Source organism: Lissotriton helveticus, chromosome 7, assembly GCF_964261635.1.
Source record: "Lissotriton helveticus chromosome 7, aLisHel1.1, whole genome shotgun sequence".
NCBI lineage: Eukaryota > Metazoa > Chordata > Amphibia > Caudata > Salamandridae > Lissotriton > Lissotriton helveticus.
This window is the reverse complement of record NC_136068.1, coordinates 1,283,923,660-1,283,941,269: the sequence shown is the minus strand read 5'-3', so window position 1 is coordinate 1,283,941,269 and position 17,610 is coordinate 1,283,923,660. Positions and strand designations below refer to the sequence as shown.

At 48.6% G+C, this 17,610-nt stretch overlaps 1 protein-coding gene across 4 annotated transcripts in view; it reads right to left on the bottom strand.

The window, feature by feature from the left end:
• Positions 1 to 17,610, bottom strand: part of TMEM94 (transmembrane protein 94) — a 968,231-nt gene that overhangs the window by 203,328 nt on the left and 747,293 nt on the right. For all 4 annotated transcript variants that reach the window (XM_078654522.1, XM_078654523.1, XM_078654524.1 and 1 more), the window contains 2 exons: positions 17,197 to 17,335; positions 16,867 to 16,982 (listed from right to left, as the gene is read on the bottom strand). In XM_078654522.1, coding sequence (XP_078510648.1) covers positions 16,867 to 16,982; positions 17,197 to 17,335 — 255 coding nt within the window. The remainder of the gene's footprint in view (positions 1 to 16,866; positions 16,983 to 17,196; positions 17,336 to 17,610) is intronic.

Genomic DNA, 17,610 nt, shown 5'->3' with positions numbered 1-17,610 from the left:
GTTTTAATGAGCTAAAGAAAGCTTTATGTCAAGCACCTGTTCTAGCTACACCGAACTACAGTAAGCCTTTTACACTTTTTGTCACAGAACGTGATGGTACAGCATTATCTGTTCTTACACAAGATCAAGCCGGACAGTACAAGCCCTGTGCTTATTTTTCGAGCACACTAGATCCAGTAGCCCAGGCTCTGCCTGCGTGCCTCAAGTCAGTTGCAGCCACAGCACTAGCTATTAGACAAAGTGATTCCATAGTATTAGGACACTCCCTGACAGTACAAGTTCCACACTCCGTGGAAGTTCTTTTAAACCGAACACAGACCCAGCACTTGACAATTGCACGTTTGACAGGTTATGAACTGACACTGTTCCAGCCACACATAGAAATCAGACGCTGCAACGTTCTAAATCCTGCTACACTGTTACCGTCAGTTACTTCAAATCCTGCCACACATGACTGTGTGGAAGTTGTTAACACTATGACTAAGCCAAGACAAGATCTGACAGATATTCCATTACCAGATCCTGACCTGACACTTTATGTGGATGGTTCATGTATGAGAACGAGTACAGGAGAACTAGTAGCCGCGTATGCAGTGACTACTGACACTGAAGTTATTGAAACACACCGTATTGACACCCTGTCTGCTCAAGCAGCAGAGCTAGTTGCTCTGACACAAGCCTGCATACACGCCAAGAACCTGACAGTTAATATTTACACAGATTCACGCTACGCATTCGGAGTTGTACACGACTTTGGAGTGCTCTGGCAAGAGAGAGGTTTCATGACTTCTCATGGAACCAAGATTCAGCATGGTCTCCTCATTCAAGCTCTGTTAGATGCAATACATTTACCGACATCTATCGCTATCATGAAGTGCAAAGCACATACGAAAGTCACTGACATTATTTCCCAAGGTAATGATCTAGCAGATCGAACAGCCAAGCTTACAGCACAGACTCCAGACATACTAGTTAACAAGACACCGACATCCACTCTAGAACAGACTACTTGTATGACAGTTAAGGACCCTACTCAAGATGTCATAGATATCCAGTTACATGCTACTCCCGAAGAAATCAAGAAATGGTCCGAACAAGGAGGGGTCCAGACAGATCAGGGATGGTTGACGAAGGGAAAAGCCACATGGTTTCTCCCCGACTCAATGGTTCAAGTCATTATCAATACCGCACATAGTCCTGCACATTTAGGAGAAAAAGCCATGTTAGACAGTATCCAGAACATTTGGTTTAACAAGCATTTACGAGCTGCAGCCAAGCAGAAAGTCCGTACTTGTATGATATGTTGTCAATTCAATCCAGGTAAAAGTGTCCCGGTGGAACAAGGTGGATTCCAGCCCCCAGACCACCCTTTTGAAGTCCTCCAGATGGATTATATTCAGATGGAGCGATGTCGAGGTTTCAAGTATGTCCTTGTAGTTGTATGCGCTTTGTCCAGGTGGACAGAAGCATATCCAGTCCCAGATTACACAGCCGCGACCACTGCCAAACAGTTGGTTCGTGAATTCTTCCCCCGTTATGGACTCCCTAGGGTCGTGTATTCTGATAACGGCCAGCCATTCTCATCTGAATTAATGAAGCACGTTTCCCTGTTGTTAGGGTACCAGTGGAAGTTCCATTGTGTACGCCATCCAGAAGCAGCCGGTCTCGTAGAGAGACATAATCAAACCTTGAAAATACGTATTGCTAAAATCTGTCAAGAGAAAGGTGTGGACTGGCTAGTAGCTCTGCCAGTCGCCTTATTTTATATGCGCATGGTCGCACATTCCAGATCAGGTCTGTCCCCGTATGAGGTCGTATTCGGCCGCCCCCCAAATATGTGGGGTACACCCAGACCCCGAAGTATTACAGATGTTTCCAGTAATATGCTGACAGATTACCTAGCTTCCTTGATGTCTGCCCTACACTCTTGTCGTTCACAGGTTGCCGCCGCATTTCCAGACAATACCGAGGTGAAACCGCATGAAATCGTTCCAGGAAGCTTGGTCCTCGTCCGCAATTTTGATCGTTCAAGTCCGCTGGAGCCTCGCTGGAAGGAACCGAAGCAAGTCCTTCTGACCACCCGTACGGCCGTGAAGTTGGAGGGCCGTAAGGGGTGGGTCCATCTGTCGCACGTCAAGAAATTTCATGGACTAAAACCTAAATCTTTTGCCAAGGATTGCATTTTACCTAAAGACTGTCAAAATACTATTCTCAAGGACTGTCCCGCAAATGACATTGATACCAAGCCTCCCCTGTTAGAGGAAACTCCGCAGCAGGAGTATAAAAAGAAGTTACGGTCTAGTAAAATAAGTCAGCCAGTTTAATTGTCTAAGTCCTCCCCTAGGTGAAACGGTTAGACAGGTTTCTGACATGTATGAAATAGACCCCCATAGCGAGAGAGTTAGTCAAAATTCAATCCGATGTATTGTTTTTCTAAGTTTCATATTATTTTTAAGCCTGATGGTTACCTGCACGAGTTATGCATTTCATTTATGTTTTCCAATTTCTCATGTAAATAAGTCTTCTAATGCTACAGTACAGCACACGTTTAGTGATCTGCCTCCTCATGAACTATCTTATCGTCTTGCTATGCGAAACAATACATTTATTAGAATGTTACATTATTCACACCAGACCAGCAATGCCACTAATTGTTGGGTGTGTGGTCGACTCCCCCCGTTCCAGACATCGAAGGGAGTTCTGCCACTTTTTCCTTATCCATTTTCACATAACGGTTCATGTGGAGCCTGGTCCACGTTAACGTCATCTTCAACAGATATGTCCTTTCTGAACAGTACATGTTTTCCAGACAAGCAAGGTCTTCCCCACAGAACAGGGTTAGATCTAGAAAATGAAGTTTATAATTTGGGTAATTATTCTTCGAATTTTATGGTCCTGAATGTTCAGTCTGATCCTACTCCAGACTTACCTGCTATTTCAGTATTACCAGTCAAAGGCGAATTATGTGTCAAGAATAATGGTTCTGTACATGTAGGACATAGTGATTGTACTACTATTGTCAAGTATAGTGACAGTGGGAAATCTATTTTCAAAGCTTCACGTCATTCTTATTTTGTTTGTGGTCAGACCGCATATGTTCGTCTGCCCCTCGATTGGGAAGGAACCTGTTACATTGCCTTCCTACTGCCACCAGTTTTCCTAGCCCCATCTGATTATCACAGAAACACACATCTAGTACACCTTAGACATAAAAGGGAGATCGAGTCCCCAATTGTCGATTATACTGAAACTGCTCTAGAACAGTATACAGATTTCAATAGAGGATTCTTTTTCTTCATAGGACCTATCCAGAATAGTAAGTTAATACGTAGGTTAACCAGAACCCTTGAAGCAGTAGTGAATGAGACTGCTTCTGCCCTAGGTAACTTAACCGAAGAGCAATCTGCTATGCGATTTGTCGTGCTCCAAAATCGTCTCGTTCTTGATGTCATACTGGCCGATAGAGGAGGAGCATGTAGAGTCATCGGATCTAGTTGCTGCATTTTCATTCCAAATAACGCGCCGTCTGTTTATTCAGCTATAACCAGACTTCATAAAATTGCCCATCAGTTACACCAGAATCCAGGCACCTGGACATGGTCCGGTTGGTTCTGGAGTATAATTTCTGCCTGGGGATGGAAAGTGTTGTCATTTCTAGGTATTGCAGTAGCGATCATATTCAGTTGCTGCCTCTGTATACAATGTGGCCCTGCGATTTGCGGCATTTGTGCTACCTCTTGTATTCCTAGTCCCAAGTCCCGTCCTAAATCCCGTTCCAAGAAAATTCGAGACGAGCAAATGATACTGTATGAAATGATAGATGGTATCATGAATATTGATGTTTCCTGATGGAAACGTAGTGACAAGGAGGGAATGTGGAAAAGTAAATTTTGCCATGTTCTGTGTCCCTACGTGTCCCCCATCTTATGTTATGTGTGCATGATTAATATGCATATGTATTCCCCATGATCGATTAAAGATGCAATTACAGTTGTGTCCAACTCTAGTATGCCAGTTTCCAGTTCTCGTGAAAGCTACGAGTATTAGGCCTATGTAAAGCTACGTTGCCACGTTTCACAGTATGCACGTTATTTCATTGTAAAGTCCCCGTTTCTAGGCCTCAAAAGGGCCCGGACTCAGATTCAGCTCCTGTCTTCTGAACCCTCTCCGAGGAGCGATACAGCCCCCACCTGTATCCCTGACCCTTCACTTACTTCCTGCCTCACAGTGCCCGGCTCGGCCTGGCTCTGCCTGCCAGTCTGCCAAGAGTATGTTATGATTCCAGTTATCAGTCCAGCTCTCCTTCTCTGCATTCCTAAGCTACTGAATCGCATCAATAGTTTCAGTCATCGTCTAGCCTTTACGTCTCCATGTAAGAGAAATACTGTATTAATGGTCATTTAATATTCCCCAACACGTACTACATGTAGAATAATTCATGCACCAGTCTTAGAATCCGTTAGCCTTTACCCTGATAACTTCTGGATTCTATCAGCATGTTCTCTAAACATCAGATACTAGATAGTGTTTAGGTACATGTCGCTCTGACTCTCCAGACTTCAGTCTCTGCTCCTAGCGCAGAAGTCATAGCCCCCAGCTTCTCCCTAGTAACACGTCATTGTTAGTTTGCGCGCACCACTAGGTTAGAGGTCCCGGCTCCTTAGGTAGCCCCCTCCATGTTTCCGCCCCATTTGTGACATATTCCGTTACGTTTACATCACATGTCTATGTTCACGCCTCTTGTTACACCTACTTTCACCCTTATCTTTCGCGACTGTTACAGGCCCCACCCACTGTTCCGCCTATTGTATGTACTGTAATGCAATTGTTTTAGTATATATACTTGTGTACTGTTATTAAAAGTCAGCGCGCTTATTCCAGATCCTGCCCGACAGCTGTCGGGGCCCCCTGTTGGCTAGCCATCCCAGATCTTGCCCGTGCAGGTTGTCCTGTTCCTGTCCTTATGCTGTATTAAACCTGCAAACTCCTACTACCTCGAATCTTGACTCTTATTTATTGAGCTATCTGTTATTGTTATATCCAGTCAAAAATAGAGGTATTATTTATTTATTTACCACACATCAATAAAGTCTTGAATGTTAATTCTATTACATGACACGGATATGAGGATTAGGCATTTCTTTCTTCTTTAATTCCAAACAATAGCCATTTCAAACATAAAATCATCAAATAAAGGACTTCATATCTCATGAATCCTGAGAAAAAACGATCAAGTTCATAACAACAACGCTCGTCCAATCAGGCGTCTCCTGGCTCGTTAACTGGTGTTGTCCTTGTTGGAACTTCCTCTTTCTTCGCTGCTACAGCCAGTGTCGGTCAAGTGCAGACACTCTTCTCAGGGTTTATTTTCAGCATATTATTTGCTTTATTGATTGCTTGCTTGGTTTTGGGTACTGTTTACTTGTGAAACAAAGCCGCTGCTTCTCTTCGGCGGCCGCAAAAATGCTTTGTAGCTCCTACGCGGCCGGGAAACGATCTACGGTTGAGGCCAACACTGGAGTCCACCTGCGTGGGGGTGGGGGGTGAGAGGGCTGGCCTCAAGTCTGTTGTGGACACTTATCTTGGGTCTAAAGCGGCCGGGCCGGAGAGCGAGTCAGTTAGCCTCCGTCTACGTCGACTGTGTAAGCTGATTCCCCGGCCAGCCTGGAGTGTGAACGCCCCATAGGGTAGGAGAGCAGGCTTCTCTCACCTGAGACGTGTTGGCAAACTCACACAGGCTCGGAGTTAGTCTGCCGTGGTCCTAATGAACAGTTCTTACCCCCCACCCAGAGTGTACAGAGACTGGGGATAGGGCCTACACAGGTGTGCTACATAGCGCCAATAATAATTGTCTCTACCCTAAGGGACTCTAACCTATGGGCTCCAGCCAATATCAGCACACTTACCTGGTGGGGGGCCACCTCTATACGTACCCGATACTTACCTCTGGCCTCAAAGCCCTCTGAGAGAATGTCTCCATGGAGGACTTTGACTACTACTATGAGGAGGACACCCAATATTCCTGGTCACTAACAAGTTTTATGACGTGGTGGATGCCTCCATAGTCAGGGCGGTCTCATAGGTGGTAGCCCCTCTGGAGAGGAGACTAATGGATCTGGCACAAAAATGCATGCAGCCCCTCGCCCCGAGGGAGAAATTGCCTGGGCCTTAAGCCCCCAAACCTCTAGAGCAGGACGTCAACCCCCGCCTCCTCTGAGAATCCACGCAAACGTCTGCACCCAGAAAGGGAGGACCTGGATGCCTTTGATAGACTCAAGGAGGCATTCTTGGGGACCCTCCCAGTCAGGGATAGCCCTGCAGGATCCCCAGCCCCCAAGCGAGCAAGGACAGGTTGCTTCTCCCCAGCCCTCCAACAAATCCAATGGAGATTTAGACCTCAGCCGATCCTGGCACCCCTCTCCCTCCTTGCCCCCAGAGCCATGCCAGGCTTCGGAGCCCCCTCGAGATGCTCAATCAGATCTCTTGGACCCTGAGGAACTGTTACACCCCCGGTCCTCAAGAGAGGATCCCCTGTGAGAAGGTGGCGAAATATGTGGCCAGTCGGTTATGTAGCCACTTGACCAGTCTGCTCCCTCCTTAGGGCGGAATGGCCTCGTCCATATCTAGACAGTAAGGTGGCGGTTACCCCCAAGATTAATGCTAGGATGGTGACTTTCTTAACTAAATATATCAAGGACACAAAGAAGGGCACTGACAGGTCTTGAAGGGCCTGTCAGACATCACAGGCTCCTGAGTGAAGATCTTTGATATGGCGAAGGGCACCAAAGCATCCGGGGCCCTGATTACGCCAGATGTCCTCTCTAGTTGGGTGCAGAGAGCAATCCTTCTTGGGCAACACCAACTGTGCCATCTCCACGGAGAGGTGTAGGTCACGGCTCATCAAGCTGGATCCTAAGTTAAGTGAGCTAGCCACAGCAGAAGCAGGCTAGGTGGCTCAGGGCGGTCTCTTTGGCGACCCATTTGTGAAAGAGCTCAGCAAATTCGTCTCTACATTCAACTACCTGGATAAGGACCAGTAAACAGTGAAGCGCATTTTCAATGCACGGGTTTTCAGCGGGGCCGGCCGTGGTAGAGGGCGCTCGGATGGCTGCTCATCACAGTCCACCTATGGCAGAGGCCAACAGTCTCAGAGAGGGCAATGGAAGTGCTCGTCCTGTTTTGGAGCATTCTACCCCACCAGAGGTCTAGCATGACACAGGGGTCAGCACAACAGCTCACAGGGTGGTGGAGCCCTCTCTTATCATGGTGGGTTCTTCATTTATCTCATGTCGCTGCTTGTGGGCAGGTTGGGGCAGTTTCTAGACAACTGGTGGGCCCTTACAGCCGACACTTGGGTGCTCCAAACGGTGCAAGGTTTCCACGTGGAGTTCTATGGCTCCCCATACCAGGTCTTCCCCCCCTAAGCCAACTCCCTTCTATTTTTCCGGCAGGTTGTCTGTCCTTATCCAGCAGAAGGTGCAGGAGCTCTTGGAGAAAAGAGTGATTTGTCGTTCCGCCCCTCACCACAGGTTTTTTTTAAGCAATCTGTTCTTGGCACAAAAGCAGGAAGGGGGTGTCAACGACTGGTGATAAACATACGAGAATATAACGAGTGGTTTGTCTTCCGACACTTCAAGATGGAGGGTATTCACCTGCTCTGAGACCTTTTACACCACAACGATTGGCTGGTGCGGCTGGACCTCAAAGATGCCTATCTCACAGTCCCCATCTTTCCGCCACATTGTCGCTTCCTCCAGATCCAGTGGCAGGGCCAAACCTTAGAATTCACTTCTCTTCCTTTTGGCCTGTCGTCGGCGCTGTGTTGCTTCACCAAGGTGGTGCACACGGTGGTGGAGAGATTGAGAGAGCAAGGTGCCCGAATGATCGTGTACCTGGACAACATGATGTTCATGACCCAGTGTCCCCGGGCTTTGTGCCAGCAGTTAAAGCCTGCAGTAAATCTCCTGCAGTCTCTAGCATTCGTAATCAAACAAAATCCTGTCTCCTGCTTGTCTGTTCAATCACTTTTCTAGGCTTTGTGATCAACTCGGTGGAGAGCACGCTGAATCTCCCTTCCAGGAAGTTGATGAAAATCCGCCACGAGGTACAGCAGATCTTGGGGAAGACCTCAGACATCCCTGTACAGCATTGCCAGAGTGGTCAGCCTACTGTCGGCTTCGATCCAGGCTATCTTCCCCGGGCCGATTCATTTTCGAGCCCTTCGGAGATTCAAGGCATTTTATCTGCACCGGAGCGAACATACGCCCAACAGGTGCCTCTATCTAAAGAGGCAACGGGCAAACTTCATTGGTGGCTCGCACACATGGAGGTGTGCCGACCGGACCTGGTGATCGAGTCAGACGCCAGTGGTTCAGGATGGGGAGCATGCTGTGGAGAATTCACCACAAGTGGTGGCTGGTCTGCCGCAGAACGTGCCTTGCACATTAACTGCCTAGAATTGATGACCGGTTCCTTACCGGTCCGGTGTTGGACCAAGGACAGAGCCCAGTCATGCGTCCTCTTGAAGATGGACAACGTAGCGGCAGTACACTACATCAGTTACCTGGGAGGAACTCGCTCCAAGGCCATGGCGGATCTGGCCAAGGATTTCTGGGAATACTGTCTGGCACACCAGGTGTCGGTAACAGTGGAGCACCTCCTGGGAGTGTCCAACCAGGTAGCAGATTGGCAAACCCGCTACCTTTGGGACTCAAGCCTATGATAGTTGTTTCCTCCAATGTTCCAAGCCCTGTACGAGCTGCCTTTACTGATTCCAACAGTGGCTTTAACTAACCTCGATTACTTTCTGGCTCACAGGATCTGGTTCCGTCTTCAGCGTGCTGGTGCCTACACATTGCGAGTATCTCATTAACACCAGCCTTTGCTGAGTGATAGAATCCAACCGGACGGTGGATTCACTATTTGCCCTTTAAGTTCAACAAGTGGATATCAACACCACCATTACGGGCTGTCCACACCTCTGTGCTGAAGAAAACCTGCTGTGACGTTGGTTTAGTAACGAACATTCCTGGGTCGAAATATCAACGCCTTCTAACAATCCATACTCTACGTTCTCCACGCCCTAAAATGGAAAAAAGACCAAGATTAGGGTTGTTTGAGATTTGATTGTATAGGAACAGATGTTAATTGATTCACACATTTTATACATTGTGTTTTTTAACGCTCGCACTGTATTGTATTCTCTTCACCACCTTGTCCCTTTATGATCACTAATTCATCAATAAGTCAAGTATTTGTCTTTTCAATTATGAACATGTTTATGTGACCGCCTTGCAGATATAAAAAGATAAAAAGTATAATATACTAAACTTGAAAAGCAGAAAAAAGCTTTCTTGGTGTTTTCTTCCTATATATTTATTATGGAATACTAATAAATTGGTTACCCGACAGAACCATTTGAAGTACATTTTGTAAACGCTCAGGTTCTGAGGGACACCGGGTTCCCCCATTACAGCTCATGCAAGCAAGATATCCAGCAAGACATGTTAGTGAGGAGCACCCCGCCCCAATCCTGCTGCCCATTCCCTGCTGAGATAATTGTCTACTTTGCCAGTCGTGCTGCTGCCCTGCATGGGAGCAGGGACAGCCATTCGTGAACCTTGTCGTGGTCGCCGATCCCGCGATGTGTGGCCATGTGAGCTGTGTGGAAGAGTGGAGCATAACCCAGGTTATCGCAGTCCCCTTCTTGTCCCTCTGTCTGTGCTTTGATGAGGGTCCGTGGAGAAGTGTAGGAGATTGAAGTGACCCTGGAGCAGGGCCTGGTCCTGCAGCCGTATCTCTACTGCGAGGGGCAGCCTGTGCAGTGGAGGCCGGTGCGGACTCCTAACATCTCAACTGGCGGCTGCCCTGACTGCAGGAGCCTCTGATTGAGCCGGTGCAGCAGGGAGACTGCCCAGAGACCATGTGAAGTGAGCAGAGGTAGGAGCACAGTCCAGGCTGTTAGAAGGCCGGTGCGGCCCTCTATAGAAGCTGGGTGCCTGGTCAGGGCCCTGTTTGGAACAGACCGCAGAGACACAGAGGGGCTACGTGACCGAGAGGCGGGGGCCCAGGAAGAGTGACCCAAGTGGCGGGTCAGTGGGGGGCTGACGGGGGCCTTTTTTTTGTCCTGATTCCTAACTTTGTTGCAGCCATTTCGTGGGAGGAACTGAAGCAGGCCCCAATATCCAGCGGAGCCCTCATCGAGGAGAGTTGTCGACTGCCTGCACACCGTCCTGTGGCCCTCTTAGATCAGGGCCCGGTTGAGCAGGGAGGGATCATGGGGCGACCCAGTGGTGCAACTTCGTGTGAACTGCGACTGGGGTATCCCATCCCGTGCCCCCTGAGTGGACGGCGCAGAGAGACTGTCTAGCCCTAGGGGTGCCCTGAGCCTGCTTTCCTAGAGCCCTGAGGGTCTAGAAGTCCTGTCTCCCAGGTGGGACCTCACTGACAGTTCTCCTCCCAAGAGAGGTTGTGGTTTCGGTGCCAGTGTGGTGCGAGGGAAGGCTGATTAGGAGTCGCAGCAGTTGCGCATGAACCACTTCGCCGGTACAGGGAGGACAGGGACAGCGAAAATAGACGGAAGGAGTGCACCTCCGCCCTCTGGTGCAGAACACGCAGGCTCGCAAATCCAGACAGCGATCTAAGCATTTCCTGGTACATTAAATAGACGCTATCACGAATGAGGCAAATTTGCTCTGTGCAACCAAAAGTACAGGTGCTTAGGCAGTATGTGAATGATTTTATGGCCACTATGCATACACTTTCATGGCAGGCCCACTGCTTTGACTAGTGCCTGGAAGACGCAGAAGGTAGATTCAGGTGCTATAATTTACGATTTGTGGGGTTCCCGGAACGGGTGCGAGGAAATGCAACAGAACTGTTCCTTGAAAGTTAGCTCGCAAGATTGCTGGGGAAGGAGGTTTTATCGGACTTGCGATCGAAAGAGAGCATCGAGCACTGGTCTGACGTCCTCCACCCAAGGTCCCCCAAAGGGCTATAACTGCAAATATCTTCAACTATAGAGACCGGAACAATATCCCACAGTGGGTCAGAAAGAACAGAGACCCCAGATTTTAAGGGAGCATGTTATGAACCTTCCCAGGCAATACAACCAGGGTTCAAGTCCAAAGAAAATGATCTTTGCCTGTCGAACAGAAACTTCCAACATTCAATCTCTACTATATTCTCCGGTATCAGGCAAAGTTGAAGATGATGGAGGGGGGAAGAGGGTGCTCCTACTATGTTGGCTCTATGGAGGAGAGCTGGGACTATCTGAACCACAGAGACAGCTCCGGGTCTGGCTGGGGCTTGTATGGGGGGCTCCTGCCCAGCGGCTCAGCTGCATGGCGGAGGTGGGGAATGACCCACAATGTTGAGCTGCAGCGCACAGAAGTGCAAACGGATGGCACACTGGATGTAGCTGGAGGTTGACTGGAAAGCCCTGAAGGCCTCAGGAACAGTTTATTCGCACTTCTCGTCGCAGGCCACTGACCTATGACGATCTCACGTGGTGGTGAGCCTGGGGCGGAGGGGAGGCTTTGCTGGTGGTGGGGTGGCTGGCCGGCCCCTCACCTATGTGTGGATTCTGGGTTGTCCGCAGGGGGAACCTACAAAGACCTCCTGGTAAGAAGTGCAGGGGATGCTTGGGGTAGCAGAGATGTGCTCCACTACCTGTGACAGACTTTGACTATCGTTGTAACACTACAAGGACTGTTGGAAGCACTGGGGGGAGGGGGGTGCCAGGTCTCCCCTGCTATTGTGCTTTTCTCTGTGTTCCTAAGTGAACTCTGTTGTTAGAATACACAGCTGGGGTTTCGGAATGTGACACTGAGGGCGAGGGAGGTGGGGAACGGTATGGGGAGACATCACGTTTTGATGCTTTTAGGTGTGGGAATGAGGTTTGGTTGATATTCAGTTTTTTTACGGTATATAGTATGACTAGGACAATGCGCATGTATCTTAACACAGTACAGGAAGGTATGGATGGTGCCAACATGAGGGGGCTCTTGTTGGCTCCGCCTCTGGAAGGGTTGTGGTGGCAGTGACACTCGTCCACATGGCAGAAATGGTGAAGATCATCACTTGGAACAACAGGTGCCTGCATGATTACACTAAGCGTTACAGAGTACACACCTATTTGAGACGACACAGGGTGGGTATAGCAATGCTGCAGGAGACACAAATAGTTGAAGACGAAACTACCAAACTTAAGAAGAAATAGGGGGCCAACTGTACTCCTCTATTTACTACACGTGCACCAGTGGTTTATCTATATGGATAGCTCCCAGATAGCCATTTCAGCATAGGGAGACACAGGCTGAAGTGGAGGGAGGTATGTCCTGCAATATGGGCTCTTTGATGGTATAGAAGTGTAGCTGTTAAATATATGTGCCTCTAACTATGATGATAAGGGCTACTTTTTGAGGCTCTGAGATCTCTTGGCCCTAAACATGAGCATCCCTCTGGTCTGGGCATGCAATTTAAATTGTATCCTGGATGGTCACCTCAACAGGAAGCCCTTACAAGGGTTGGTGGAACCGGGCATGGCAATAGCATTGACTGAAGTTATGCACAGGTGGACTGCATAGATATCTTGAGAAAACTCTGCCCTGCAAGGAGTTCACATATTATTTGGCAGTTCATCATATACATAGCAGGCTGGATAGGATATTGGTTTCTCGAGACCTGGGAGACTGTGTACAGTCTGTGGGGCACCTGGGCTGATTCTAATATAATCCTAAAATTGGGCTAGCACACGACCGGCCATCCCGACTTGGCGACTTCAGCCAGAAACTGTGAAAGACACTGTTTTCCGGTCAGACATCAATACTGGGCCAATTGGTTATTTTGCTGAGAATTGGGGGGAGGGGGGTCTGCCTCCACATGGGCACGCTTAAGGTGGTCCTGTGTGGAGAGTGTCTCACGAAGGCATTCCTTGTGGTGAACTAGTTGTTATCACATATTCCAAAATCATTTATATTAAAATAGTACCTGTAAAGCATCCGTAGAGTGCGCATGTGTGTTGCTGTGTATGTATGTCTGCATACGTGACTGAGTGTGCTTTTGTGTGTTTCTCTGCATGTGGTGTGTACACGTGTGCCTCCTTGCGCGTCTGCACTTGGGGTGTGTGTGCGCGCCTGGTGTGCCTATGCATATGTGCGGTTGTGTGTTTCTGAGTGTGTCTATGGCTTTGTGCGTTCGTATGTGTGCTTGTGGCTGTGTGCGCACAAATCCTTCTTTTAATTAAATTAAAACAAAACTTACCTTCTCCAGGCTGCCTCAGCTCCTGGCAGGTCCCAATTCGCGCTTTTTCTGCTGCTCTCCTCAACAGGAAGCAGCCACCCACAGGCAGCTTCCCTCCGATCCGCTAATCAGAACACTGCAATGGCAGCGTTGTGATTGGTGCTGTGCAGGCGCACAGCGCCCCAGCCGGGGGCCTAATGGGAGGCCCTTTTCTCTATGTAGGCTGCATGTAGGGAGAGTGTGCATGCAGCCTACATAGAGAAAAGAGGGAGTGAGCAGGCGACCAAAGCAGTCAGGGCCCACAACAGTGGGCAAGCCACTCACCCCTGCTCTCCAGCAGGATCGCCCACCCGCTAACAACCAGGCATAAAATGGTAGTTTTACCATTTTATGTTTCTGCTTTTCGCACAGCAAGAAAGCAGTGGGGCGACGCCCCTATGGAGGAACGGCCACTGCAGTGTCCAACTCCAACTGCAAATTGACCTTAGGGAACAACAGCAGAAAAGGGCTTGATTGCAATGACAGCCAGTCCTCCAAGGTGGAGGCGCAGACAGTACGACACGCCATAGGGGAAATATGGGACACACTAGACAAGTTCACTCTGAGGGACTACAGACAGAGGCTACACCAGGAGGGCAATAAGCCGGGTAGACTACTGGGTTGGCTCTTGCAGCGTGAGAGGCCCTCGCCCACAATCATGGTGGTGCAAGTCCACCATGGAGACTTAGTGATTACAAGAAGCAATAATTATAGGTGGTTCGGGTCATCATCTGTCTGCTCTTTATATGAGACCAAATGCTCGGGCGATGCGGCGAATTGCCAGAACAGGCGGCCACCTTGGATGCAGATCTCACTAGATAGGAATTATTGGAAGTCATTAAGAGTATGCCCTGCTGCAAGACATGGGGCAAGGAGTGTCTTCTTCCCGAGTTTTATTAGAGCTACTCTGGTTTGCTAGTGGAGACGCTCTTCGAGGTGTTTTGGGAGGCCATACAGTGAGGTAGTCTCTCGCACACAATCATGGTGGTGCAAGTCAACCATGGAGACTTAGTGATTACACAGGCAGCAATTATTGGTGGATGGGGTCATCATCTGTCTGCTCTTTATATGAGACCAAATGCTCGGGCAATGCGGCGGATTGCCAGAACAGGCGGCCACCTTGGATGCAGATCTCACTAGATAGGAATTATTGGAAGTCATTAAGAGTATGCCCTGCTGTAAGACACGGGGCAAGGAGTGTCTTCTTCCAGAGTTTTATTAGAGCTACTCTGGTTTGCTAATGGAGACGCTCTTTGAGGTGTTTTGGGAGGCCATACAGTGAGGTAGCCTACTGAGCACAATGTAAGAGGCCCTTACTATCACGTTGTCTAAACTAGAGAGTAACCCAGCGCAAATGGGCTCATACAGTCCGTTGTCTAAGATCAACACAGATGTTAAAGTACTAGTGAAGGGCCTAGCTAATTGTTAAAGAAAGGGATACCCAATTTAATACATGACGATCAATGCAGGTTCCTACCTCATGAGCATAAGTAGATTGACCCATGTAATGTACTCTGTGCTGGGTACGATGATTGAGGAAGTGTTGATTGCCTTGGATTTTGAGAGGCATTTGACTACTTCCAGGAGGTGCTGGGGCAGATAGAATTCAGCCTGAATTCATTAGATCGGTCTACCTGCTATATGCAAGCACCTGAGGTAAGGGTCATGTCGGGCTGCTATGTCTTGGATGCCTGGACCATAGAGTGGGGTACAAGGAAGGATTGCCCGCTCTTCCCTTTGCTGCTCTCCCTGGCAATGGAGCCTTTAGCAATCTGGTTACGGGCCGAGTTGGAGAGATGGGCCACATATGGGAACGGCGGATCACTAGGTTTCTTTATACACCGATGACGCCCTCAGCTACCTGCAACAGCCTGAGCTCTCAGTGCCACTCCTTCTGCAGGAGCTGCGAGAATTCAATAAGGCATCTGGTCTCCAGGTAAATCAACGTAATTAATCAATATTTCCCGTGGCAGGACTGGAAGGTAATCTCCTGGAAGCTTTGACACAGGTTGGGCTGCGATGGGAGCTGGATGCTTTTAGATATGTGGGAATCCAAATAGCACATGCAGAGGAGAAGCACTACTTCCTTTAGTATGGGTAGGGTGCTGGATGGTGTGCGAGCCTCCTTGACATTTTGGCTGACATTGTTGCTGTAAGTATCCGGTAAAACCTCCCTGGTGAAAATGGCGTTACAGACTCGCAATGTTTGATTCTCCGGAGCAGCTTCAAAGAACTTGAAAGCCAAATGGAGGCACTACTCTGAGATGGTATGCACAACAGAGTGTGTACCAATTCTTATGCTAGACCCTACATGTCTAGGACTACCAGACCTCGAGCTGTATTATGCGGCGTCACAGCTGCAACACAGGGCAAGATGATGAGCGGAGATAACTGGGAGAAGCACCTACTGGTGGATGCCCCTGGTGTGGCATACCTGCCGTTTATATTGATGGTGGATTCGCGGCATAATAAGTCTCACTATTCGTGGTTCAAAACGTTATTCAGGCATGGGGGGTTGGGGGAGGGGAGGGAGGAGGCACCAGCAGGCGGGTGTTCCGTATGCCACAATTCTCCAGGAAACTCCAGATAGGGTAGGTACTCCAATTTGTGGATCTCAGCCATGAGTTATCCTTGGCCGTGTGGAGGGAAGGAGGATGCGAGTTGCTGAGAGAACTCTACCTGGCTGATCACTGTCTTACCTTTAAAGAAGCACATGAGTTGTTTGGGGTGGCCCCGGGACAGTTCTTGCAGTTCGCCGCCCTGACTAGAGTAGCAAGGGTACTGTGGCCTGGCTCTCTGGCCACGCCTTGAGAAGCCTGGACGTTGGGGATGATACTGAAACTTGGATCTTGGTGTCCAATTTTACTGGACCCTTAGGAGGAATGACCGCAGATTGGCTATCGCGTGCAGGGTGATTGGGAGGTGAATCTACCAAAGCCCATAACTGACGCAGAATGGAATAAGACTAGTGTCCAGTAATAATCATTTTAAATTGGCGCAATTGTATGCCTTGTACCGAACGTACCTGGCACCTACGAGACTTAGTTCAAATATATCCCACCCACACAGAGGAAGCTCCGAGAAGCAGGGAAGGCGGAGAAGGATTTACCCATATGATTTGGAGTTGTGGCGGTTCAGCCCAGTATTGCCAAGAGGTAATCCGATGATTGCAATGGACTACCAATATTCGCCATGAATTGTACGTTCAAAGCTCTGACATAACTGCATGTTACATGCTACAATGTTACTGACAGCGACTATCACTATTTCCTTTTTTATGGTATGTGTTAAAATTGAAAATAATACATATATAAAAAAAATAAAGCTGACAGTGGAGGGTGTCCAGATCTTGCATCACATTGGCACCTTGCCCTTGTGCCATGTCCTCCTTCTGGCTCACCAAAGAGCTTTGGCTCTTATTCTAGATCACAGAGGCACACTTTGAAGATACTGCATCACAGGACACTGTACCTGAAATGCTAAATTCAGACAAACCGGTGCTGTTACACCAATGTATAGGGCCATTTCCACAGGCCTCAACCACAGTGATTCCCGCAAAGACGACCCACTCCCTTGTGTACTCACTCGGTTACAGTCCTCCAGAAAGCTGGGAATGTCACTATCAGTTGGCTGGAAGCTGGCTTGGTCGCAGGGCCTTTCCTCCTCCATTAGCAGCATTCCCTCTGCATCATCGCGTGAAACTAGAGTAGAGGAAGAGAAGGGTCTGGCATTAATAGAGGAAGCGCGCATACAACACTGATCCCTCTCTCTATGTATTCACATTTCACACGGCCTCCTCTGTGAACATCTGGGGCATATTACCGACCTGAATTAGCTGAAAAACAAGCCAGGTCTTCCCCTCTGAAGAGTACTACACCATTACTGTCAGTCTCACCCCCTCAATCCTGTTCTTACCCTGATGCAGGTCGTCTCGCAGAGACCCAGCGTGACTGGGACTGGACGGGGGGACCTCAGACCCAGGCCCATCTCCATTGCAGGTTAGTGAGATGTGACAGTTCCAACCTGTCTCAAGACCCATCTTCTCTGCAAAAACCTGAGGATCAAAAATGTTTGAATCTGAAAGTAATACAACAAGGTATAACAGAGAAACGGAGGTAAGGATAAAGATTATAAAAGAAAGTGAAGTTTGCGTGTATGCATATATAGTTGCAGTAGAAGACTCACCAGTTTTGTATTAGGCATGCAGGGTGAAGTAGTGAGATAGGGGAAGGACAGAGTGCTACCAGGCAACTATGCAAGAAATCATCAGAAGCATGGCAGGATCTTACATACAGCCAGGGGGAGAGTTTCTGTAAAGTGCCGAACGGA